General features: G+C 30.5%; 1 protein-coding gene across 4 annotated transcripts in view; it reads right to left on the bottom strand.

The window, feature by feature from the left end:
- Positions 1–26,660, bottom strand: part of LOC145246638 (zinc finger protein ubi-d4-like) — a 93,908-nt gene that overhangs the window by 25,209 nt on the left and 42,039 nt on the right. For 2 of the 4 annotated variants that reach the window (XM_080108339.1, XM_080108338.1), the window contains exons 7-8: positions 23,569–23,616; positions 11,886–12,011 (exon numbers count right to left, since the gene is read on the bottom strand). In XM_080108339.1, the coding sequence (XP_079964465.1) occupies positions 11,886–12,011; positions 23,569–23,616 (174 nt within the window). The remainder of the gene's footprint in view (positions 1–11,885; positions 12,012–23,568; positions 23,617–26,660) is intronic. The other 2 variants (XM_080108340.1, XM_080108341.1) reach the window with 1 other exon arrangement.

Here is a 26,660-nt window from a genome sequence, read left to right as displayed (position 1 = left end):
AGAATGATTTTGGTAATGTCTTAAAGAGCAAGGAGACTCAGACACATAATATATAAAATTTAGAACATAATATTCATTTTTTTTTCTATCTTAATGATTTCAGTATTTGTGCATGCGTGAACCACTTCCTCTTTCAGATATATTAACTACATAAATTTGATGTCTAATGGTATGACTGTTGCCATGGCGAAATGGATTAGCACATTGACTGAAAAATATTTGTTTTTGCATTTGTGTTAAGCCGGACGTTTTGTTTTTTTATTTTTAACATATTTTTGCAAACGTTTATTTCGGTAAACTTTTGCATTTAAACAAGGTGAAAAGATTTTTTGCTGTTTGTTTTGTACTTTGTATTATTTATTTGGTTCCAAACAAACAATCAGAGGGAATTTTTTTTTATCAGCGGTTGATTTAGCTGAGGTTTTATTTAATGATCAGATTAATATTAAATACATGAATATTACTTACGTAAATCACAAATAATTTTTTTTTTAAATCGTAACCGCTTAAAAACTTTTCTCACTCACATGCCCCTATTCCGAATTCATAGTAGTGGGCCAACATCAGTGGACTTTATTTTTTTTTTTTTACCAAAACGGTCATTAACAGAATTTTTTAAAAGTTTAACATATTTCAAACTGATATAAATTATTGCAGTATAAAAATAATTAAACTAAAACAAAAATCATTTAGCAAGTGTAGTCAAGCGCAACTTTATTTTCTTTTATATATATATCGGCCAGGCAATGCCAGATAGCCCTGCTAGTATGTACATAAGACCAATTAGATTAAAATTTTGTAAATTTACAGAATTTAAATCTAGTTGTGCTTTTCCCCTCAATGTGAATTAACAGTTTCTTAGTCTGCAGCTATAACCAGTTGTTATATCCGTAATTCGTTCCACTATATACGGTTGTCCGAAAATCTTGTTAAAAGTTCGGAGGATAAATGAGTCCTGCATCTGGCTTAAAAGTTCCTGTCGTGCCACCACATGATTTAAAAAAAAAAAAAAAACCCCCAAAACTCTATCAAGTCAACACGTACTTAAAAGTTTTTCTCTTTTCCTTGTCTCTTTTGCATGCCACGGCTTGATCATTTGTATACGTGTCAGTGCCTTTGTTATGTGTGTGTGTGTGTGTGTGTGTGTATATATAAACTAGGTTAAGAATGTATTTGCAAGATAAAAATCACGAAAATATCCACTAGGTATAAGTACTCAATATTAAATAGAGCTATTTATATAATTATTTCTTCAATCAGACATGTACAAGCTTCACTACATTCACATGGCAATGTTTTGATTTGTAGAAATTAATAATTAAGATTTCTTCAGGCAAAAAGTCGGTCTTTTCATTTAAGTGTTCATATTGAAAAAGAAAGAAACTGAACATTTGAAGGTCATGTGATCAGTTTTAATCCAAAATGTTTTTCATTTTCTCGTTTCTTTTTCAATATGAACAGCTATATAAAAAGATGAGATGTTTATTAATAACTACAGATTGAAACATTGTCATGCCAATGTAGCAATGCTTGCACATGTCTGTATGAATAAATAATATAATTATAAATAATAACATTTATTTTTATACCTAGACATTAGTGCTTCATGTTTTTGCAATCATCAGTGTAGGAAATGATAATTATGCTGGTTAAGTGATTTGAACTCAGTTATAAAGTGACATTTGATTCCATTTGCTAGGACAGCAGCAATTGCCACAAAAATTAAAGGAAATTTAACACACACACACATCAGTGGCTTGGCAAGGCCACATGGGAGACAATCAAAGCAGCAAGACTGAAACTGGCCTGCAGGACACACTATATATACAAATGTAGGCAAATTTGAGCATATTTTATTGGTTTGCAAATATAGGTTCTTTTTTACCAATTGTCATAAAATTTTAAACATAGAATAGTATTATAATTTTAAAAAGCCTGCAAATTTTCATGTAGTTTTGTCCCATAGAACCAAAGATATTCAATTTGGCTACCAATGTATGTATGTATATATATATATATATATATATATATATATATATATACATATATATATACATACTAGCAGTTCAGTCTGGCTTTGCTCGGGCCTTATGTACTGTTCATAACTTTATGTGTGTATATATATATTTATATATATATGTGGCAGGAGCTGCTAGAAAGGACTTGTCCTGCCTTGAAAGAGTTCAAAATAGACTTCGTAGCGTCGTAGGAGATGTCCTTTTCTCCTCCTTGCAACCTCTATCTCACAGAAGAGATGTTGCGAGTTTGTCTCTGATGTATCGTTATTTTCATGGAAAGTGTTCGACTGAGCTTCAATCTATGGTCCCCCCCCTCGCCAAACTTTCACAAGAAACACTCGTCTAGCTGTACACACTATCAATAATTCCCCTCACTCTTTATCTGTGCCTAAACCTAATCGTAGATTCCATGAACAAAGCTTCTTTCTTAGAACTGCACGCCTGTGGAATTGTCTTCCGTTTTCCTGCTTTCCGGCTGACTACAATATGGTTGTCTTCAAGTCTAACGTAAATAAGTTCTTGATGAGCCGTTCCATATAAGTTATCAAATTTACCAAATTTTCATTACTAATGATTACTATATTGTCCAATTTCTACTGTACACTCTTTAACCCTTATCCTTGAGTGGCCTCTGGGCCTTGATAATGTGGTGATGCCTATGTAAAAAAAAAAAAAAAAAAAAAAATATATATATATTAAATAGTTTGACTAATGTCCAAGTAAACTACATCTAAAATTTCTAATGTTTAGACCCAAAATTGGCAGAGGAGTTTGGTAGAGTCTGCAAAGGTCAACTCTGTACACTTTGACCTCTTGGCAGCTAAATTTTTGCCCAAAAACTGATTAAAAAGCTTGCTGCATGTCTGAATACCCTTTATGTAAAATTTCAAATGTTTAGACCCAAAATTTGCTAAATAGTTTGCTAGAGACCGCAAAGGTCAAATCTTTTGAACTTTGACCCCTTGGCAGCCAAATTTTCAGCCAAAAACTGATTAAAAAGCTTGCCCTGTGTCTGAATACACTTAATGTAAAATTTCAAATGTTTAGACCAGAATTTGGCTGAGTAATTTGGTAGAGACCGCAGAGGTCGATTTTTTAAAAAAACTTTGACCCCAGTTTTGACTCCTTAACATTTATTGCTTCGGAATCAAATCAAATTATAAAGTTTGATTTATGTCCAAGCAACGTAGATCTAAAATTTCAAGTGTTTGGACCCAAAATTAGCAGAGGAGTCTGGTAGAGTTCTCAAACTTTGACAGCTAAATTTCTGGCCGAAAACCGATTAAAAAGATTTTTCCCAAATCTCAATACCCCTTATGTCAAATCTTGAATCTGTAGACTGAAAATTGACAGAGTAATTTGGTAGGGAAATGCACACACACACAGTTTCACTTTATATATATATATATATATACATACCACCTTTTTTGGCAATTTTTTTAAGTTCCAAATCTTAACGACTACTGATCAGAGTTTAACAAATGAAGGCTTGTTGGAAAGGTAATAACCTAAATTGTATAGTGGGCTATGTGACATTTGCCCTTAAGATCACAAATTAAGGGAGATCATCCATTATCTAGAGACTGTTTTTGGCACTTTTTTTACAGCCATAAAATGTTTCAATCAGTCATTTGTTTTTCTTGTTTTGCATATGAATTACAAAATATCTGATATTTCCCCAAAACTTCTGATGTTGATGGAGGGGGAGGCTAAAACTTGCTGCTATTGTTTCAAATGATCTTAAATAACAGCAAGGAGAGACTTGATTCCAAATATTTCTCATATGTTACATCTCCCCTTTTTGATTTTCATACATAAAGCAAATTTCACAGTGTATAAAGATGATTTGATACTAGAGCTATTCATAATGGTACCCTATTTCCAAAAGAGGGAAGATATAACATATGAGAAATATTTGGAATCAAGTCTCCTCTTGCTGTTAATTCAGATTATTTGAAACCATAGCAGCAAGTTTTAGTCTCTCCTCCACCAAGTCCAGAGGTTTTGGAGAAAAAAAAAAAAAAATATATATATATATATATCACTCTTGATCTCCTTAAGTGACATTTATTATTTATATAAATGTTAATTTCAATTATATTCTCACCACGGTTAAGATTGACTGAGCAATTTTTTACTTGTTAATGGAGTCAGAGATGGCTTCATAATCAAGTTAAAATCTCCCGACAAGTGGTAATCGTAACTCTCTGCACTGATGATTCCCAAAAGGATGAAACACTAGTCTGTGGATATTAAAAATAATTATAGTAATTTTACATTTATATATATATATATATATATAATACTTGTTTATTGTTATATAAACATGCTCACATCCCGCTGCTACAAATAGCCACTTGTTTCAATCAAACAACAGATATCATCAGGCAGCGACTTGACTATTCAAAAGTTCAATGAATAATCTAATGTCTTATGTCAAATCTTGAATCTGTAGAATCATTATTCATTGAACTTTTGAATAGTCAAGTCGCTGCCTGATGATATCTGTTGTTTGATTGAAACAAGTGGCTATTTGTAGCAGCGGGATGTGAGCATGTTTATATAACAATAAACAAGTATTATCAGCTCTTTTTATTGAGCACTATCTAACAACCTCGTTGAATTCATTAGTCCATTACTTTTGAATATAAAAAAACCCGAGTATATATATATATATATATATATATATATATATACACACATATATATATATACACACACCCATATATATATACACACACACATATATATATACACACACGCATATATATATATATAAATATATATATATATATATATATAGATAGATAGATAAAGACAGAAAAACTTATTTTTCTTTCTTCTTGATTTATTCTTATCGGCCATCTTTCCTTTCCCTATTCAATTTGTTTCATCAGGCTTTCATGTAGCTGATTAAACATACTATAACTTAAATGCTTTTAATGTTTAAAGTTTCATTTTTTTCTAAATACTGAAACAGATTTTGTAACTAAAGCAGGTTTTAAAATAAAAAAATAGAAAAAAAAAGTAGTTTGAAAGCGATGAAACTCTCTTGAAACCGACTTCACTGTAAAAAAATCAAAAAATCAGCAAACATATATTAAGACATTACCAATAACTTATATACACATTAACACATTACTCAATAAGTCCTAGGCCTGACATATAGATGTCACTAATAAAATAATTCATCATTTTTATAAAATACTAACCTTCCAATGATGTGCATCAAAATTTGAGCCTAATCGGATCATTAATTTACAAGTTAGAATTATTTAAGTGAATATTGCAAATTTTCAAAACAACAGAAACGTGAATTTCATGCGTTGATAAAGCATTGCCTTTTTGTTGAGAAAAACAATATTTAAGTAAAACAATTGTCTGATAAGTGTTATTTGAACTCTGCTTCATTAAAAACAGTTAAAAGGTGATAATGCTGTGATTGTTCAAACAAAAATGATGCTGAAAGCTCAGGTCGGCCAAATTCGGCCATTGACTCAGGGAAACATCAAAAAAGTTCACAAACCCGTTTTGGCTAATCGTAAATTTAAGTTGCATGGGATTATGTAAGAGTTGAAATTATTTATCTCCCTCCAACAGAGAGTAGATGTGACACAAGAGCCAAAAGATGGGATTGAAGAGACCAGCACACTAGTGGAAGAGCACTTTGGCCTACAGAAAAAAAAAAAATGCCTGGGCAGCCATGTCAGCATTCCCGGTAGGAGCACCTCAAAGAAAGAAGGCAAACCCTGAGAGGGTAAACCTCCTAGAACTGCACAGGACCAGCAACATAGTGCAGTTAACAGAGAAAAAGCCATTTAAAAAATGGCCAAGATTTTGTTGGATCTGGTGCCAGGAATTGAAGATATTGGAATGCAGTGTATTCACCATTTTGTATGAACATTTGTCAATGAGAAGTAAGTATCCAAAGTGAGTGCCAGATTTGCTGACAGTCGATCAAAAACAGCACATTGACAATTCAGAGCACTGTTTGCAACTGTTGCAATGCAGCAAAATGGAGTTTTTGCAACAATATGCGACACTGGATGAAACATGAACTCATCACTTTATTCTGGAATCGAACTGGCACTCAGCTGAAAGGATAACAGCAGATGAAAGCGACCAAAGATGCAAACATTAAAAGACAAAGTTTTGGCCTCCATGTTCTGGGATGCACAAGGTATTTTATTCATCAATTACCTTAAGAAATGAAGAACCATTAATAGCAAATATTATATCGCATTATTGGTGCATCTGAAGGATGAAATTGTCAAAAGAATGAAGAAAACAGTGCTATTTTACCGAGACGATGCATGTCATCATGTCGATCGCAATCATAAGAAAATGACATGATTGTATTTCAAATTACTTCCACACCCACCCTAGTCTCCAGACCTGAACTCGAGTGATTACTGGTTGTTTGCAGACCTCAAAAGAATACTCTAAGGAAAAAGACTCGACTCCAATAAAGAGGTGATATCAGACACCGAGATGTATTTTTAAGGTCAAAAACTAATTGTTCTACAAAAAGGTATACTTCTGAATTTTTTTAGATAAAAATTGATAATCTGTAAATACGATAACGTGTGTTATTTTGTATGCCACTCTTGCATTTTTTTCTTCCAAGCGACTGTTGTTTAATTGTTATGACCTTCCATTTCTTGTAATGAATAATTTAACCAAGAATTCTTCATAAGTTTTGGTTTCAGTTTTGATTATAGCTGAAGGAACTCAAGTTATATATATATATATATATATTATTTTTTTTTTCTTCATAAGTTTTGATTTCGGTTTCAATTCAAGCTGATGCACCCAAGTCATATGAACATATTTTTTTTATTTTTGAAACCACAACTTTATAATATCTAAGAATCGATAGAAAATTGATTATATAATAGTATATATATGAAATCTGCATAAATTAAAATATCATATTTAAGTGTATTTTATGACCGAGCTACGCCAGGTGTCCTGGCTAGTGTATATTATTTGGATTATTCGAACTACTGTTCTCATTTTAAATTCAGTTGTAAGTAACATTCTTCTGGAGGTTGAAGGTGCTAATCACAAATTACTTAGGACCTCTATCCAGTCACGGCTGACAGAAGAGAGCATGCCACCCCTGTGGATTAAATAAAGGGTTCAATTTGAAGTTCCGTGCAGATTCCCAAGTTCAACAGAAAGATCTGACAAGATACACACAAAGAAGGTCGGAGATTACATGGATTGAAACGCTGTGAAAATAATACTCAAGATATGAACAGTAGTCCGAAGAATACAAAAAACAGTAATGAATTGTTAGAGAAACATTGGAATCGGACTCCTCTTAGAGTGGTACACTATGTTGATAAATAAAGTTGAATTTAGCCTAAAACTTGCTGTTTTATAAGTTGGGCATAAGACTTATTGCGTGATATGTTATGTAATTCACACATGTTCAGATCATTTTATTTGACATACAATATTGTTGATCAGTTGTAGACCTTGTTCAGAATTCCCCTTATCTTGAAAAAAAAAAAAAAAAAAAAAAAAGAATTAAAAATTTGTATAATGTATGTACCTATGACAAAATAAAAATATCATACTTACATAAGAATTACATAAATGTATCAAGTATTACAAAAATGTATCAAGTATTATATAAATTTATCAAGCAGTTTTATTTTTATAAAGGGAATCATTTTTAAGCAATTAATCCAAATTCATAGGCAACAGAACATGAATCTTGCATGTTTTTAGTCATTGCTTCACGATGTTTCGGCCAACTATTCCTCTGCCCTTCGTCAAAGGAACAGTTGGTTGAAACATTGTGAAACAACAACTAAAAAAATGAGGATAATAGTCCATAATGAATAAATTAATAAAGAATACTCATTTCAATAAGAATTCCAATTAATTAAAATAATATATGAATCTTGCAAGTTTGAATTATGTTGAGTTACCTTCCTTTGTTCGTTTTTTGTTTATAGGTTGTTTACAAAATGGCGGACAAAATAGGCGTTAATCATAAAATTTAATTTTCTAATTTAAAAATAAAACTACTCAATCAATTTATGTGAGTTTTGGAATATGATATTTTCATTTCATCATAGGTATGTATGTCATACAGATTTTTCTTTATTTTTGTTTTCTATATAGAGGGAATTTCGGACAAGAACCAGATATTTTTTTAGGAATTCAATTTAACATTCTCATAATTATTGATAAAAATATACGAAATAGAGAAAACATTAAAGTTTATAATGAAAATCATTTAAAAAGCAAAACACCATCTATTTAGGGATATTATTTTTAGTGGAATACAATTTGGAGCTGATCACAAATCAGTGTGAATACACAGATAATAGAACTCATATCTGGACTTATTAGCCATGAGGAGTTGGTCAAAAAGTTTGAATATGAGGGGCTATTTTGAAACTTTGAATAGATAACATGAAAATAAAATCGAAGATTGTTTACAGTCAACGAAACAGGCATAAGAATACAGAATGTACGAAAAGAAATAATTTCTTTCTCTACTGATATAGAAAAGACAATTGTACAGGGGTCTGGGGACCACCTATGAATTTAATATTCCCTTAAAACTTCCTCCTTCCAGAACAGCCCGGCGTATAAAATCAACAGTAGGTTCTTTGATAAGACAGGGGTGCGTTCAAAATGAATGTTTTTGTTTAGAGCACAATTGAACCATGATAGTTAACTTTTGTATTTTAAACTTTAATTCAAGCTATTATATATAAAATTTTATAAAATCAAATGTAGGTTCTCTACAGTGCAATGTAGACCGCAATTTATTGTATACTAAGTACATGTGGGGAGGCATATGAAGCTTCCTCCCAGTGTGTCATGACGAGTCCATGACTAAAGTAGTTAATCAATCGATTTAATTTAATTGAAAAACGGGCAATTTCACAGATAAAAATATTGGAAATGTGAAGCATTTGTCGATTCTATTTCACTTATGGGCAAGGTCAGGTCTCCCTGCTAGTTTTGATTATAAATTAATAAAAAAAAAAAAGTCTTTAATATTAACAGAGGGACTCGACATTGCGCGGTCATTAAACACGGTGAAAGCTTTTATTTAAATCCATGCAAACCACCTGTTTGTTATTTTTATTACAGCAATTAATTTTTTCAAAATCCTCTACAATTTTTTAAATTCATAAAAAATTGTTTTATAAATATATATGAACTTTAATTTGTTGAAAATAAATTAAATATTTTAATATCTTACACTAAATACTGTGATATTTTTGATATTTCAATATTCAATTTAAATTCCATAAATGTCTTTGTTTGCTGTTTTAAAAATGATTTCTCATTTTCTAATGTCATTTGGTTCAAACTCCTTTTACAATTGTTTTTCTTTCTTAAATTTCTTTCAGTGAGAGATAGCTTTGGCCTTTGCATGTCAAATTTAAATTGCTACAGCTTACCGTTTTTTTTTTGTTTTTTTTTGTTATTGGGTGCTTGTTCAGAATTCCCTCCCTTCCATGAAAAAATAAAAATAAAGAAAAAATCTGTATGATGTACATACTCGTGATGGAAAAAAATATTGTACATCAAAAATCACATAAATTGATAAAGTAGTTTTATTTTTATAAAGAAAATAATTTTTAAACAAATTTAGTTTATCTACACCCCCTGCCCCCGCCCGTCATCCTTTCAAAGATCTCATGAGTTTGATTTATTTGGAGTTATTTCGCTTGTTACTTCTGACTGGTTTTAAGATGGCGTTGCAAAGTCATCATTCGTAGTTTAGCTATTTATGATTTAAATTGTCTTATTCAAAAATAAAACTACTTGTGTAATGAGTCACTAAATAATCCGGTGCTTCTATATTATAATAGCAAAAAAAACAAAAAAAAAAAAAAACATTGAATTTCAAATAAAACAAATAGTACCTATGTAATTGTCATGTCTCAAATAGTAACATATCCCAAAATTACAGAAAACGATAACGTAGAAAAATAATCATTTATGAAAGATATTTGTAAAATCTAGCAATTTGGTTACAAAATCTACAGATCTGAATTAGAGAGTTAACAGGAGAGGTAATTAAATTTTCAATTTCTCACAAATTCAATCAGTTAAAAAAGAATTATTTTTCAAAAAATTCACAAATTATGTATATATATGTTATGCTTATTTTTGTTTTCTGAGTAAATTCTGTCTGCTTTCAATGAGTTACTTCTCCTTCTGCTGATGTCATGTGACCCAATATGTCCGACCCAACATGCAACCCTATGGGAACTGTTTTTACCCTTATTGGAACAGTTTTTCATGGATATCATATTTTTCTACCTCATCGTTTTCTGTAATTTTTGGATATGTTCCTATTTGCGACATCACAGATACATAGGTAGCATGTCTTTTACATGAAACTATTTATTTTCACGTTATTAAAATATAGAAGCCCCAATAAACCGTTTTAGTTATACATTGTTATATTTATTTTATACATTTTTATCATATATTATATGTAAATAGCTAGTTATTGAAATAATTTTGATACCTTGATAATCAACCTTATTTATCAGTTTGAACTACTTTTTATTTACTGCAGGACTTGACTCAAACAGGAAATGGGATCAAGTGACAAATAGTATCTTCTTCCTGATTCCAACTATTGCTGGCAAAAGAGTCACGACCTCCTTTTTTAAATTTGTCCTTTTCCTCTCTGTGTCTACCTTCCTGTTGAAATGTTTTCTCTTGCTTCCTTTTTGAATGTTATTTATTGTATTTATTTGCTTCCCCACCAAAGCAAATTAGGCACAAGGCCGTTTTTAATGTGGGGTAAAAACCAGCTCCCCTAAAAGTAGGCAAAAAGGGGTCACTCTGGTTACCAAAAATAATAATTGTCCCAGTATAGAGGGTTTCCCCTCCATTGACTGGTACAAATTATCTTGAGTGCAGCATCTGCAGAACAGATACTACACTTTGATCTCGACCCGAACCAAGAACAACAGAAAAAAGGCAAGCCTGTTTTCTATTTGAATGTTATTTATTATTATTGAATGTTATTTATTTATTCCTTTGTAATTTTCACAATGATAATTGAATAAAATTGATAACATTAGTATGAAAGGACAAAGGCTTTTTTCTGTCATGGCTGGCAGGTAGTTACAACTTGATCAGCTTTTTATGATTTTTAATGTTCAATATTTTTTTCCATCACGGGAGAGTACATCATGCAGATTTTTCTTTCTTTCTTTTTTTTTTTTTAAGCAAAGGGGGTGGGGGGGGGGGGTGATTCTGGCCGGCCAAGCACCTTAAAAAAAATGTTTTTTGAATGAGTTGCTTTGAAATAATTGCAAGTAACATTTTTTTACAATTCTCTTAAAGTTAATACATAACTTATGTATTCCTTTCAACAGCATATACAAGGGGTGTTCCAAAAGTAATGCCTCAAATTTTTTTTATTGCACCTCAATGGATCAAAGGAGATTGTGAATTGCATTGTTATAATGACTGAATGTATGCATTCTTAACTTGAAAATTTTATCTCTTTTTTTGCAGATATTAATGATGTGAAACTAAGAAAACAATACCTGTCATGGACGTGCATTAGAAGCAGAGATGTGTCATTGAATTCTTGGCAAAAATGCATTGAGAATGGTAGTGACTATGTATCAAAATAAATTCCGGCTCACAAAGGATCACTCATTTTAATAGTATTACTCTTGTCTTTTTAGCTCAACTTTTTTGAGTTTAAAAAAAAAGGGGGGGGGGGGGCTTTACTGTTGGAACAACTCATAATTTTTAGAAGAAACTGACTCACAAGCGACAACAAGAACATCTCAAGGATGGGCACTTATGGGAAATTACACAAGGGGAGGAAGAAGAGAAAGACAAAAATTATCTTACCAGATCGTCCGCAATCACTGCATGATACAAGCCCTTCTGGTTGACGGGTTTTTTTGTTTTCAAGTGAATCTCCAAGGCAGAAATCACAGTAATTATTTGGAGCCACTTTGCCATCCATAGTTTTTGCTGGAATAAAACCAAAAATAGAATGTACTTATGAGAAAATTATGTTTTCTAATAACTCCAAAAAGAGAAAAATAAAAAAATAAAAAAAACTGTTTTTCATTGGATATGGATTAATACCTATAGACTGCAAGTAAAACAGTTTCTTCGGATAAGAATTAATTTACTAATTTTATTAATTGTCTTTCCATTTTTCTTTACATTATTTAATGGTTGTTGTTACATTTATGAAAGGCTATTGATGTTGGACATTTTCCCATTTTGATTAATAGTTTTGCCCTTTATTATTATTAAAAAAAAATTGATTTGATTATTTATAAATGGTCAATCAATTAAAGTAAATATGATTGTCTTCTTAAAAAAAAAAAAAAAAATTAATGTATTTGTCAGTTTAGCACAGATTAATTTTATTTAAGTCCCAGCAAAACAGCACATGAATTTTAATTATATTCAATAAATTTGATTGGCTAATTATTTTGTACAAATTAATAAAGAGAATTATCAATCTAATATATAAAAATCAGTCTGTCCGTTTTCATATTTTTAAACTATTTCTTCCGAAACTAAGTCGCAGAGCGGTGCTAGGGGCCTCAAATAATTGGATTTTTTATGAACCGTTCTTTTATGGGTCTTTAGCCGGTTAAAATATTTTTAAACGGTCAAAATGGAAAAACATTGTTATACATTTTGTACATTCATCTAGGTTTATTTTTAATCACTTCATGTGCGTGTCACGTTGGTACAGTGGTAACATCACCAGCTTTAAATACTACAGTTTTGCTTTCAGTTTCGATTCTAGCTGATGGCACCTAAATACCTTTTTGTTTTTTTACTTTTGAAATCACGACTATAATAATATATACAAAATCTGGACAAATTAAAATATCATATTTAAACGTATTTTACAACTAGGCAAAGTACCCCCCCCCCCCCCCGTTAGTTATGAATTCATACTATTTGGATTCTACAGACTACTGTTATCATCTTGAGCGTTACTTTCACAATGTTTTTAGTCAATGTAACCTCTGACCTTCAGGTGTATCTTGTCAAACTAATCTTTCTGGCAAACTCAAGTTCGACAGAAAAATTCTCAAGTTTGACAAGATGCCCTGAAGAAGGTTACATAAGCTAAACTGGTTGTGAAGATAACACTCAAGATGAGAACTAATCCGTAGAATCCGAATAACACGAATAAACAATCCGCATTGAAAAAATTTAGAAACGTAGTTATGAATTGTGAGTGCTGAGAAGAACTGAGTTTGATTCGGAATTAAACAACCTGGAAGTTTTATGATTTCTTGGCTCTCCTCTTTCCGTGATATTTTTTAATGATTTCATATTTCTGCAGTTGAATCTGAGAAGTAAAGGTTCGATCATGAAACTCATCTGAGCGAAAGAGAAATTTGCAAATGCATAGATAGGATGAGTGTACGCATCTCATGAGTTGACTGCCACCATGCATCCTTATGACTGCGTGTCAGTAGAGGAGGGAAATATGTAATGCCAAGAAAATCTACATCTTGAATTGAACAAAAATACCCAGTATTTATCTTTCATAGCAAAAAAAAAAAAAGAAGAAAATTGCTTAACAGCCCTAGAATAGGCCAAATTAAAGGATCATTTTATGTTAAATTTATATGCAAAACTGATCCCCCACTTTAAATTCCAAATTAATCCTTTTATTTTTTCTGTCAAGTTTTTTATTGTAATTCATGTAATCGCCCCAAAAGTTCTATCGTTATTTTCATGGCATCTGAGTTCCAATCTATGGGCTTCTCTTGCCAAACTTTTACAAAAAACACTTATCTAGCTACAACCACTATCAAAATTTTCCATCATTCTCTATCTGTGCATAAATCTAAACATAAATTCCATGAACAACACTTTTTTACTAAAACTACCCGCCTGTGGAACTCTGTTCCACTGGTCTGCTTTCCAGCTGAATACATGATCATTTTAAAGTTCAATGTAAACAAATTCTTAAGCCGTCCTCTTAAATAATCAAATTATACCTAATTTCCACCAGTAACGATTACCACGTTGTTGTCCCGATTATCACCGTACACTAATTAAACCTTATCCTTGAGTGGCCTTCGGGCCTTGATAAGTGGTGACTTCTTTGTAAAAAAAGAAAAAAGGACCCCGGCTCAGTTCACATACAGAAACATTTACAAATTAAAAATGGTAATGCAAATTAGTGATGGGACAATTCCAATATTTTTCTCATACAATTACCGATTCTTTTAAAATATTTAATCATTTAGCTATAGAGTTGTGGTTGTTTTTTTTTATTTATCATTTTTTTTTTTTTTTTTTTTACTTTCCAGATTTTGGTTTAAGCACCATGCATATATTTTCACAAACATAATAAACCACGTGTGTGAAGTCCCCCTCTGGTGCTGCATGTGAGATGAAGCCACAAAAAATAGTGAAAAAATGATGAATGTGAGAAGTGTGAAGAGCTAACGTTTCAGAAAAATCTAATAGATGGGGCAAAAGTTATGGGGTAAAAAGTGTTATTTTTTGCAATTTTTGCACATATGTGACCCCTTTTCAGCTCCTAGGAATGCCGAATCCCAGTGAAAATGGACAAATGGTGCAGTTTCACGCCTTAAGATGTATACTTAAGTTGACCACCATGAAAAACCACTAGATAGTCAAACATCAAGTTTTTGTGGAGAAATATGAAAAAAGAGCCACAAAAAGGGGTGTTTTTAGCACTAAAAGTCCCCAGGGACGCGAACCAGAATTTTGCCAGGGTTACTCATACTGGATTTACATTTAGAACAATGGGCTACACATTTTGGCCAAGTTTCAGAAAAATCTAATGGATGGATCAAAAGTAATGGGGCAAAACGTGTCATTTTTGGCCATTTTGAGGGATTATTTTACCTCTTGAGTCCCTGGGGATGCAACGGGAATTTTCGCAAAATTTTTTTTTTTTACTGTGCACATCTATTTAATGAAATACAATTTGTGGCAAAATTTCAGGAAAAACTAATGGACGGTTATCTGGCAATTGTCCAGAATAATAGATGCACGGATGCCACTGAAAACATACGTCCCTTTCAGATAAATTGGGGGACCAAAAATACATTTGTGTGTGTGTGTGTGTGTGTGTGTGTGTGTGTGTGTGGAGAGGGGTGATTTTAGTTTCATTGGTAGTTTAAACTCAGTAAATATTTGTTGTTTTATCATTAGTACCAGCAATGGAAAATTAAGTTAACAAAAACTAATTAAAGAATCGTTTTTGGCACGGGAAAATAGGCACAAATTTTTCTGATTCCAATACCCCAAACAATTCCAATTTTTACGATTCCCGATTAATCATTTCAACACTAATAAAAATGCAAGACACTTTCAGTTTTATTTTTTTTCTTCCGATTGATGAAAAGAAAAAGAATTAATCAACCAATATTGGAAAATGAAAAAAATAAGGAAACACACTTTAAGAAATCTTTTCTTCTACAATTTTGTGAAAGAGTCATATTCTGTTCTTGTCAGAACGTACTTGTCCTGAGTTCAAGTGATCCAAAAAGTGAATAGTCCAATAAGTAAACATTTAATCAATTCAAATAAACCTGGATTGATTTATTTTCATGGTTCTACTTGCAACCAGTAGCTCAAAGCGAATAACACTCATTTCGTGAGGCAAACAAAAGAAGGATTCAATTTTACACGTGAAAACTTAAATTCTTATTAGTGGCAGAATTCTGTTTGAAAGTTTTTCTTATTTTTTTCTTAAATCAATCCATTTTATGAGATACGAAAATATTTAAAGAGTAAAAAAAAAAAAAACATCATGATAATTTGATTTGGTTGTTTTGCTTTACGGCATATCAACCCTTTTAGGGTTATTTAATGTCGAATACAGTAATTTGGGAAAAAAAAGTTTATGCTTCAAATTCTTTATACCTTCAAATATTTATTAATGGTGTTTAGTTTGGTTGTTTTGTAGAGGAAAAATTGTTTTTATTTTTGACTTTGCAGGATATGATTAAGTTTTGCAAAGGGAAAGGAAAAAACAATAAAATCAGTGTTTGGTGCATTTTAGGTCATAAAAACCGGTATCTTCAGACAGCCTGATATGGTAGCACAAATACAACATTATGATGAGATTGTCTTTGTTCCTGTCAGATGAGAATAAGTTGCAATGGAGAAATGAAAGTAACAACACTAGAATATTTTATGAAAAGATAATTAATAAATATATTTATGTAAAAACATAAATGCAAAAGATAAATTCAAATCAAAATTGTGAAGACACAGTATTAAAAAAAAAGGGTTTAGTTTCTTTTTTTAGTGTTAGTAAAATGCATGCAAAATAAGAAAAAGCAAGACAATCTATGACTGCGTTTATAATTTTGTAAAGAGAAAAGAGAAAATGGACTTCCAAGTCACATCTTTTTATATGGATGACCCTCATGGATAAATCAACCAATGGTTGACCACCTGGTTGTCATGTGATTTGGGACTCCACTAATAAAAAAAAAAAAAAAAAAAAAAAAAAAAGAAGAAGCAAACCCAATATGATTTTAGTTAACATTAGTAACAATTATGATTTAATAAAAAGATCTGTGAGACCAGCGGTAAAATTGAAAAGCAATGTTAGCTAATTTCCAAATGCTACTTTAATTCTAGATTACTAAATATTTCATTCAAATATTTACTAGATAGCCTTTTTTCAAAAGAAGTTCATTAATTAGCATTTGCCACCTATACTAAGATATCAATCACTTCTAAAAACAAACGTTAAAAATGTCTTTATTTTTAGTCAAATATGAAGAAAATTTGATATTACAATTATTTGACAAAAACAACAGTTCTTATTTAGAATTCAACTTAAAAAAAATACAAGCAAATCTTTATGATGCATGTACCGTCATGGAATAAAGAAGTCATATTCCAAAAATTACATAAATTGATCAACCATCTTTTTTTAAACTAAGAAAATCAAATTTTATAACAAGGAATCTGTTGTTTTAAAATGTGATATATATATATATATATATATATATATATATATATATTTAATTTAAGGTTTATTTTCACTCATTTTCAATTATTCTTTCCTTTTTGTAATTAATTTCCTGTAATTTACCTATTTCTTAAAAATTCTTTAGTAAAGAAATGAGTTTATCCTAATAAAAATATATATCCAAATAAAATTATTATAATTCGAGTTAGTGTTTTGGTGCCATAGTATGATTCTAACTACTTCTTTTGAGGGATGGGTTCATGAGGATGAGATAAATGGTTCAGAACTCTCATTGGATTGAAGGGATTTGGTTTACCTATGGTATATCAACTATCTACAGGTTAATTAACCCTGTATGACCTGGTTGAACTAATTCATTCAGTCATAATAAATGAATATAATAGCACAAATAAAGTGGGAATTGATTCAAACACGCAATGTACGCATTAGTTCCACATCTGGGTAGATGCCAGATACCTTCAGATTGCAACTGTCCATTGCTTACATTCAGTATGTTGCCATCTGTCTCACAAAGTGGAGGATTTCGTTTGTTGCCATAAACACAATTTTTTCAAGCACTATGGATAATAATCAAGGTAAGTTTATGAAATGCAAAAATTCTCAGTGGTAGTTTAACTATTGAACTTTATAATTTTTCCAGTTTGAAGATAATCATAATATCATTACTCTTTAAACTAACTAAAATTAACAATAGGGCATATTAACCTCTTTTGTTTCGTTTTACTTCAGTTAAATTTCTCAGAAATCAAAGGGCCCCCTTCCTGGGGCTAACACTTAGTTTTTATATTACATACATAGATACTTGAATATTCCATTAAAGTTCTTTGTTACCTATCAAACACTGAGTTAGCAAAAAATTGAGAACATAATTTTCCTCTTCCCCAATTGACCATTTTAATATGTTATAGTTTATCTTTCTTGTGGTCTCTTGGTCTCACTGGATTCCAGAACAAGAATTCATCTAGTCTGGTGGAGTAGCCAGCTTTGTGCTGTTACTTGAAGTAACATCACGTGGAGAAGGTGCACCATTCCAGTGTGCGTTAGCCATACAGAGGATATCTAATTTGGGCCACGAATACTATATTGTTTTGAAGATTTAGTCAGCGTTTACTTGTAGAGAAAAGTAACCTCACTTTTTTTATTTTTTTAATTTTCTTATTTTGTTTTTCATGGCGATGGGGTATCCTACCTGATGCCAGACATTCATCTACAATTTCAGTCACCCCAACCGAGAAATCTTTTTGAGATTCTAACTGCTCCTTTGAGTGCAGTTGTTTGTATTTCTCTTATACTTGGTTCACTGGGTATGTTTGACAGGCAGTTTTTAAAATTATTTTTCATGAGTCTAGTTAATCCTATAATTACTGGAATGATGGAGTTCTTCCTGAGATTCCAATTTCTTTTCATATCGTACATAAGGCTTTAGTATTTCATAATCTTCACTCTCTCTCAACTCTCTTAAGACCAGGATCGTTAGGGACACTTACTTCAACTAGGGTTGTTACTTTTTCCTGCTTGTCTCATATCACTATATCAAGCTTAACAGCTCTGTTTTCTACGTACGTAGCTGTGGGAATTTCATAGTTATAATGGATGGTGTATGATTTATTCCCAACTGTTTTTTTTTCTGGTATATGTCTCCAAGACTTACTGCTACACTGAATATTCATTTTTTTACAGATTTTCCAGTTGAGATATTTGCACACTGCATTGTGTTGCGTTGTATTATAGCCGTCCTCCAGAAAATTGTCAGATATAATTTTATAGGTAGGATGATGATTTATATTCGTAGAATACATTGCTTTTAGAATATATTTCTCTTAGAATACACTGAATGACTCGTAGAAGGCAGGTCTCCCATAAGGAAATTTTATAGAGACAAAGCTGCCATTACTCTAAGAAAACATCACTCACAGATAAAGTGGCTCTTAAAACACATTGCTTTACTCATAAAAAGAAATTTTACAGTGAAAACAGGAATATTAATTTTGTTGTCTTATTCATAAGACTAGCCGGATCGCTAGCTGTGATTTGTTTAAATCCGTATGAGAATGATTAGAACAATGTTTATTCTCCAGTGACAATACTGACAGCAAGGAGGGGCCACAGGGAGGCTGCAGTGTGTGTGTGCAAAATGGCCGAGATATAATGTGTCCGCTCTCTTGCCACGGTCGTTTCTTCTTTGCAGTTGTCTGGTTGCCTCTCTTTTTATTGGGATGAATGGATGAACATTCCTCGATGCCATCTTTATTTATTGTCTGAAATGTTGGTCAGTCCTGGCTGATGCCAAATCCCGAGGAATTCTGTGTCCCCCATTTTGAATTTCTTTGACATCATTGCCGGCGCACCTCGGTCTAGGATCAGTGCCCTAACCGACTTTCCTAGGTCCGGCTTCTATAGACATCATCTTTGTAAGCCCATATAGCCGATTGTGCTCCCCAGAATTACCTCTGCCATTTGCAACACCCTCCCCTCTGTAAGAATATAAAAAAAACACTACTCTAAGGATGAAATTTTACAGATGAGTGTAGGGGCATTAGTAATAGTTTTAATGTTTGACATATTTTCCAATGGAAAGTGATTGGGTCAAAGAAGGCGAATTTCGAAAAAGCTGATGACTAAACTGACTTACCAATCTAAACAAAACTCAGACGATTTATTAAAATGGTATTGGTCAAATGTATAAACAAGTGAAATACATCAGTACAAATCATAACAAGTGTATAAATAAAAAGCGAAAGGGAGGGATACAATGGCTATCATTTTTTTTTTTATCTTGTAGAAAAACTTGTAAATAAATCTATTTGCTAATGAAGACATCAAATAAGTAGTTAAATAATAAGTTAAATTTTTTTAAGACTAAATTTATAGAAATATATGAAATGGTTTAAAAAAAAAAAAAAAAGATTTGGTGCTTGTTTACATTGGTGATCTTTTAAACCAGTGTATTTCAAGTGAAAATATTATCACATACTTATGTGCCATAACAAAATTAATATATGGCGTCAAAAAAGTCACTGAAATCTTTGTCATTTTACCATTAATGATTATTTTTTTTCTCTATTTCAGATATTTTACAGATAATATTTTGGAAATTAATTATCGATAAGTATAGCATTGAACAACATATGCAAGTTGTAGAATTGTTTTACCAAAATCAGAGGTCAATTGTTTTGACTCAAAGAGGTTATCGACGGCATTTTCATGTAAGAGATGGCCCAAGTCACATGTGAGGATATCTTAAAGAAAGAGTCTATATTAACAAACTCCAAACCCTGCAAGAACTGAAGGAAAACAGCAGGAACGAAATAAAGGAGTTGAATCACAATCCAGACATTCTGCAATCTTTCATGAATATGTTTTGGAAAGAGCACAAATATGTGAAGTTGAAAATATGCAACATTTAAAGGACATTATTTTTCATAAATAAAGATTGTTTGAGTTTTGCATTGTTTTTTTTTTAATTTCCCAATGTCTTAGTAAAATTACAGAAAGATAAAAAAAAAAAAAAAAAAAAAAAAAATCCATTTAAGTTCAAAACCCTTCAGTAACTTTTTGGACACCTTGTATAAATTCACAAAAATCACTAAAATGATCCAGCAGATGATGAACTAAAAGCACTAATTACATTCCCAGATATTGTGCTTAAAAATGGCGAACTGTTAAGGCAAGGATTATCTCACTTTTTGTAATTCATACTAATTTTGCCATAGCACATAAGTATGTTATGTTTTCATCTGAAATGCGTTGGTTTAAAAGTATATGATAATGTTTTCATCTGAATTGTAAACAAGCACCGAAATTTCAAGGTAACTTGCAACACAAGCGGATCACATTTCAATTGCAACATGCAATCAGTAAGAATTAGGATGAATTTCTTGATAAAATGCAAATCTTAAGTTCTGACAAAAAAGATTAAAAAAAAAAAGATTAAAATTAATCGAGTGTTTCTGAAACATTAACCATAACATCTCACTCCCACCAACCATTATTCAAGGTTCTTTGATAAAAGGTTATTTCATATCTGGGAATTTTAAAATTTGTAATATCAACCATGTTTTTTTCTGGTGCTTCTTCAAAATAAGAATGAAAATCGAAATATTGAATTTCAATTAAAACCAATGATAATGGTAACCTTCTGTCTCATGAGACAATGGCGTTCTGTCTGATGTTGTACAGTGTTTGGAGGGGCTATACAGTTTCAGCTGGAATTGCCTCTCCAGATGCAGGCCTGAGCGAGTGATAAAGAGACCTAGGTTTGCCCAGTTACCAAGGCCCTCCTCTCGGCATTGCAGACGATGTCCAATGGAAAGGCAAATCAACAAGGTCGAGGCAGCACAACTACAGGAGTTGCCAGAAAAATGCTGCAGTGCTTCACCATCTACCTATCGGGACTCTAAACCAGATTTTTAGTCAAGGCTTTCTCCCTTAGCCTTTGCCTTTCCTAAGGCATCCACAACACAGTGGAGCTATTTACCCATAGCTGGTGAAAATTTCGAAAATATTTCCAATTTTGTTTAAAAAAAAAAAAAACAAAGATTCTCATCCTAGATATGGTTGTATCAAAATAAAAACGAAATTTTTAAGAGATTTTTCTCGAAAAAGTTGAGCAAAACACATGCGAATTTCATAATGGTGAAAATTTGAAAATATTTCCAATTTTAACGAAAATAACAGAGATCCTCATCCTAGTTATGGTTGTATCAAAAAAGTGAAATTCTTAAATGATTCTTCTTAAAAACTAATGGTATCTAATCAAATATCATGTGGAAATAAGTAAAATATCCAAAAATTATGAAAAATTATAAAGTAAAAAATTAATTATGAATGAAATTGGCTTTCAAAAAAAATTGCAAGTTATACTTATAAAAAAAAAATAAACAGATTAAAACAGGGAAGGTAACTGTAGTCTGTCCTATTACCCCCACACCCTCCAAAAAAAAAAAAAAAAAAAATGGCAGTCAATGTAATAATGCAGTAATATTTCACTAATTTCAACCTAAGTAAGTAGATAATATTACTTTTAGTTGATAAAAAATTAAGCAGATAGCATTGTTTTTTTTTTTACAGAAATTCAATTTTATAGCTTTCTGTTTTCATTTTTTATTCTGAAGAAGCATTTTCTAGTTTAAAAAAGGTGAGTTTGTCATAAAGATATATAATATTAAAAACTATTCATTTCAAACTAAATGCTATACAAAAAAGATTTAAAGTTCAAAAATAGAAAATCCTTTTCATGTTAAAATGTTACTGATTTTCTTCATGAGATATAAACATATTTTTATCAATTTAAAATACTTCATATCTAAAAAAAAAACAGCATAATGTTTAGGATTAAATTAGATTTATACATTTTAAAAATCTTTCAAAAGAAATAATTCATACATCAATAAGGAATATACAAATTATACTTTAAGAATATATTCTCTTGAACAATAGGACAAAAATGAAAATTATTTTATGAATAATAACATTAATAAAAATAGATTTCTATAAAACTACATAAGATATTTTCTTTTAAATATTAAGGGAAGAGTTGATCAGTTTAGAAAACAAAAATATAAATGCTGCCCTTTTTTTGTAGATCATTACAAACATAAGTTTATAAAGATAAAATAAATATCACATGATAAATATCAGTAAATCTAACGTGAAACTCGAGAAATTGACGATAACCCACTTGTATATTGCAAGTTATAAACTATTCACACAATTAAAATGTTATAGGAATAATAAAAAATACAATTTTTTTTTTCAAATCAAGATGTCAACATTCTAAGTAAAATGCAGAACTACCAGCAAATCATATCACAATTATTGAAAGTCAATTACTATATTGCAAAAAAGAAAAAAAAAAAAAAAAAAATTCCGCTTATATTAAAAACAAAATTAAAGAAAAATCTGTATAATGTACATACTTATGACAAAACGAAAATATCATATTCTAAAAATCACATAAATTGATCAAGTTATCATACTGGGCAGGTTGCCCAGACCAAATTGATTCTTTCCATCCACAGGACTATCTTCCATGGCCTTAGAAAAATCTTCAAGTTGTAAGCCAGTGTCTTCTGTCAATAATTACAATATAAATCTTGCAGATTTGAATTATTGTTAAGTAATCTTACTTTATTGTTTGATATTTTTTTCAAAATGGCATCAAGACACTTGCTCCTTGGCTATTCATAAGATTTGATCTTCGTACTTAAAAATAAAACTACTGGATCAATTTACGTTGAGTTTTGGAATATAATATTTTCGTTTCATTGCGTGTACGTACATCATAAAGTTTTTTTTCCTTTTTTTTTTTAAACAATAGATAAAATTTTGCATAATGACATAAAAAAATTATTTTATATAATTAGCAAATAATCACAATTCTTATATTGATAAATGTAAAATTAGTTTTATTAATCTGTTTAATTAGATGCAAAGAAGTAATGGCCATTGAAGCTGTGGTTTATGCCAAATTTCCATTCTCAAGAAAAAAAGCACAACAAATCCATCAGGTTTCAGTGGAACAATGAGCAGTGGATATTGTATCCAAAATAAAGAACTCACCAGTTGGACTAGGACCCTTAGTGAAATGGCTGTCCAAAGCAATGCCAACTGGTAGATGAAATTAAGTTAACAAAAAAATATCAGTCAATTGTTAAAAAAGTCATTAACATTTATATATATAAAAAAAAAGAGAAAAACAGAGAAAGAAAAAAAGTAGACAAAGAAAAATTTTTTTTTTTATTTCTTCTCTCTATTTTCTTTTGGAAAAAGAGAAAAAGAAAAGAAAAAAGGTAGAAAAAAAAACAAATAAAAATAAATAAGATTCTTATAACAACAAAAAAAATCATTTTATAGTAAAAAGAAAAAAAAACAAAGAGAAAGTATATATTGTTTTTGTCTCTAGAAATTGGAGATTACAAGCAAAAATGTTTTATTTCTGACATATTTTCCCAATTTCCAATGTTAAAAAAAAAAAACTCAACAAAACTAAGATGATAAAATGAAGAAAAAAATTAAATATAATAAAAATATGAATAGAAACCAAAGACAATTTGTAGTGATAAAATTGTAGTGTCTGTTCGTCTTAGTGTTTTGGAAATAGACCTTCCCTCCCTCATAACTAGATATATTTTCAACCATATTACCACAAAATATTTGGATGAGTTTAATCAAAAGAAATACAATAATATCGTTGGTACCAGATTAATACTAAAAAAGAAAAAGTAATGAAATTAAAAAATGATTAAAACTAAAATATTTATTGAAAATGAATGAAAGGTTTATATTGAAATTTGAATTTGCCAAATTTATCAGAAAAGTTTTGAATTATTAAATTGTGAATGAAAAACAAAAACTCCAATCAATATTGGTTAAAAAATGACACATTATCAAACAATAAAAAGACATGTGAAAAGTTGTTTAAAACGGGGGTGGGGAGAATAACATTACATGACATAAGTACATGAAAAGGTGATAAAATAAAATGAGAACATTGCTAATTTAGTGCATTTAGTAACAGACTAGCTGTACCTACCCATCATTGCATGAGAGGCTTTTTAACTTTTACTGACTTTCTATTTGACAAGTTTAAATGCTTCCATTATTCCTTTTCAATTTTAAACTGTCACAAAGTAATATTTTTTCAAATAACAACAAACGGTTATAAAAAAACAAAATAAATTCTGGTAGATTTCATTTTGTAAGTAAATTATTTTTTAAATATCATTTTGAAAAATTGTATTTTTTTATTTCAACAAATAATTGACTAATAAGAAATAAAAAAAATAATAATGTAGACAGGGCTCTATGGACACATTTATCTTTAACAAGTGAATATTTTCTTTTACTAGCCAAACCTAGGTGATTTTTGGAATATAACGTTTTCATTCCATGACGAATACGTACATCATACAGATTCTCTGTATTTTTTTAATTAAATGTAATTCCAAATATACACTGGATTTTATGTTGATACTTGAAGGTATAAACATTCAGATTTCTTCAGATGTTTTTTTAACAGCCTTTGTTAAAAAAAAAGAGTATATTGTTCTATTAAACTTTTATTGTTTTAATAATTTGACTTTGCTTGTTTTATTTAAAAAAAAAAAATAACGGTTGAAAAGACATTTTTCACTCAGTAGTGAGCTTTGGAAGATTGTTGGTGAAAAAAAATTGCCAAAAGTGTTTTATTATTTATCATCGCCACTTGGGAAAAATCATTCGCAAATGCAACTGTTTCACTTGTAACGTAAAGCTCTGAGGCGAGTAATACAAATATAGAAGAAATGAGTTCACAATTTTATTGAGATAGAGATTGTACAATTTGATGATTGTCTGGATATATTTTTTAATGTGCCTTGTACATTTATGTGATAAACATAACATTGGAAATGTGCAGAAGTATTTAGCTCTTAAAAATGAGAACAGAATTTAAATACACAAAATAGAAACCATTCTTCCGACAACATTTGTACCATTCTCGAAAATGTCATAACTATCTGGGAGTAATACTATTTAGCAATCTCAGGTTTGATTTAAAAATCAAAATTTTCTTTTTAAATCTATGTTTATTTGCTTTAAATATTTATCCTTGCTCAATATTTTTTAGTCATAATTAAAAGAAAGGTAAAGGAATTTTCACGGTGTCAATTTCATCTACTACTCCTGCTACCCATTTCATCAATCATAAAAATCTCCCGAACTATATAGAGTAGGTACAGCTAGTATATATAGATAACATTTATCATTATTTCAAGTATTCATGTATAATAATATAATATATTGTGCATAAATTTTCCGTATTCACTCCAACAGTGCTTAATATATAGGCAGAGCTTAGTAGTTAAGTAGGTACATATATTTATGGCAATCAGGCTACCTCTCCACAGGATATTGTTAGACTAAGTGTGACAATGAAATACAAACATCACTGTGTACTTTAGTTAGCATAAATATATTTTCATACATTACTAACACATGCACACAAATATATATGAGGGGAGCCAAAAAGAATTAGAGAAATTCTTTAAAAGGAGACATCGGGATGATGTAAAGCTCAACAATTGAGGTGGAGCTTATATAGAAGAGAAAAAAAAAATTAAAAAATGCCAAAATGTATATAAACTTAAAAAAATTAAAAAACGTCAAAATGCATATAAATTTAATCGTTGATTCAATAGGAAGAATTACATCATTTAAATAACTATGCTCTTTATACCTAGGGATTTCGAAATCTAATACTTCCCTTTCAGAAGAGGAGAGGTGCTAGGTAACATATTAGAGATGTGACGTCTAGCGAATATTTCATTCCTAATATGGTTTATAGCTAATTGATGTAATTCTCCCTATTGAATTAATGATTAAATTTATATGTACTAGTATATATTTGTATATTGTCGTATTCTTTTATTTCTCTCTCTCTCTCTATATATATTATTTTTAAAATACAATTATCCACTGACACGTGTTTCGTCTGACTGAATCTAGCGAGATTCGAAAGTGTGTATATATATAATTAATATTAACAAATTTACATGGTCGTGACACTGGACATGCTAATGTTGCAGACAAATGGTTGGTTAAAACCAGAAGTCCTTGTCAGGTGACTTAATAAATAGTTTCTTTCCATAGAAGAAACCAATCCTCAAAAAGTC

The sequence above is a fragment of the Euprymna scolopes genome, chromosome 24, assembly GCF_053919585.1.
Source record: "Euprymna scolopes isolate OS-2025 chromosome 24, ASM5391958v1, whole genome shotgun sequence".
Lineage (NCBI taxonomy): Eukaryota > Metazoa > Mollusca > Cephalopoda > Sepiida > Sepiolidae > Euprymna > Euprymna scolopes.
The sequence above is the reverse complement of the archived record's forward strand: the minus strand, read 5'-3'. Positions and strand labels throughout refer to the sequence as shown.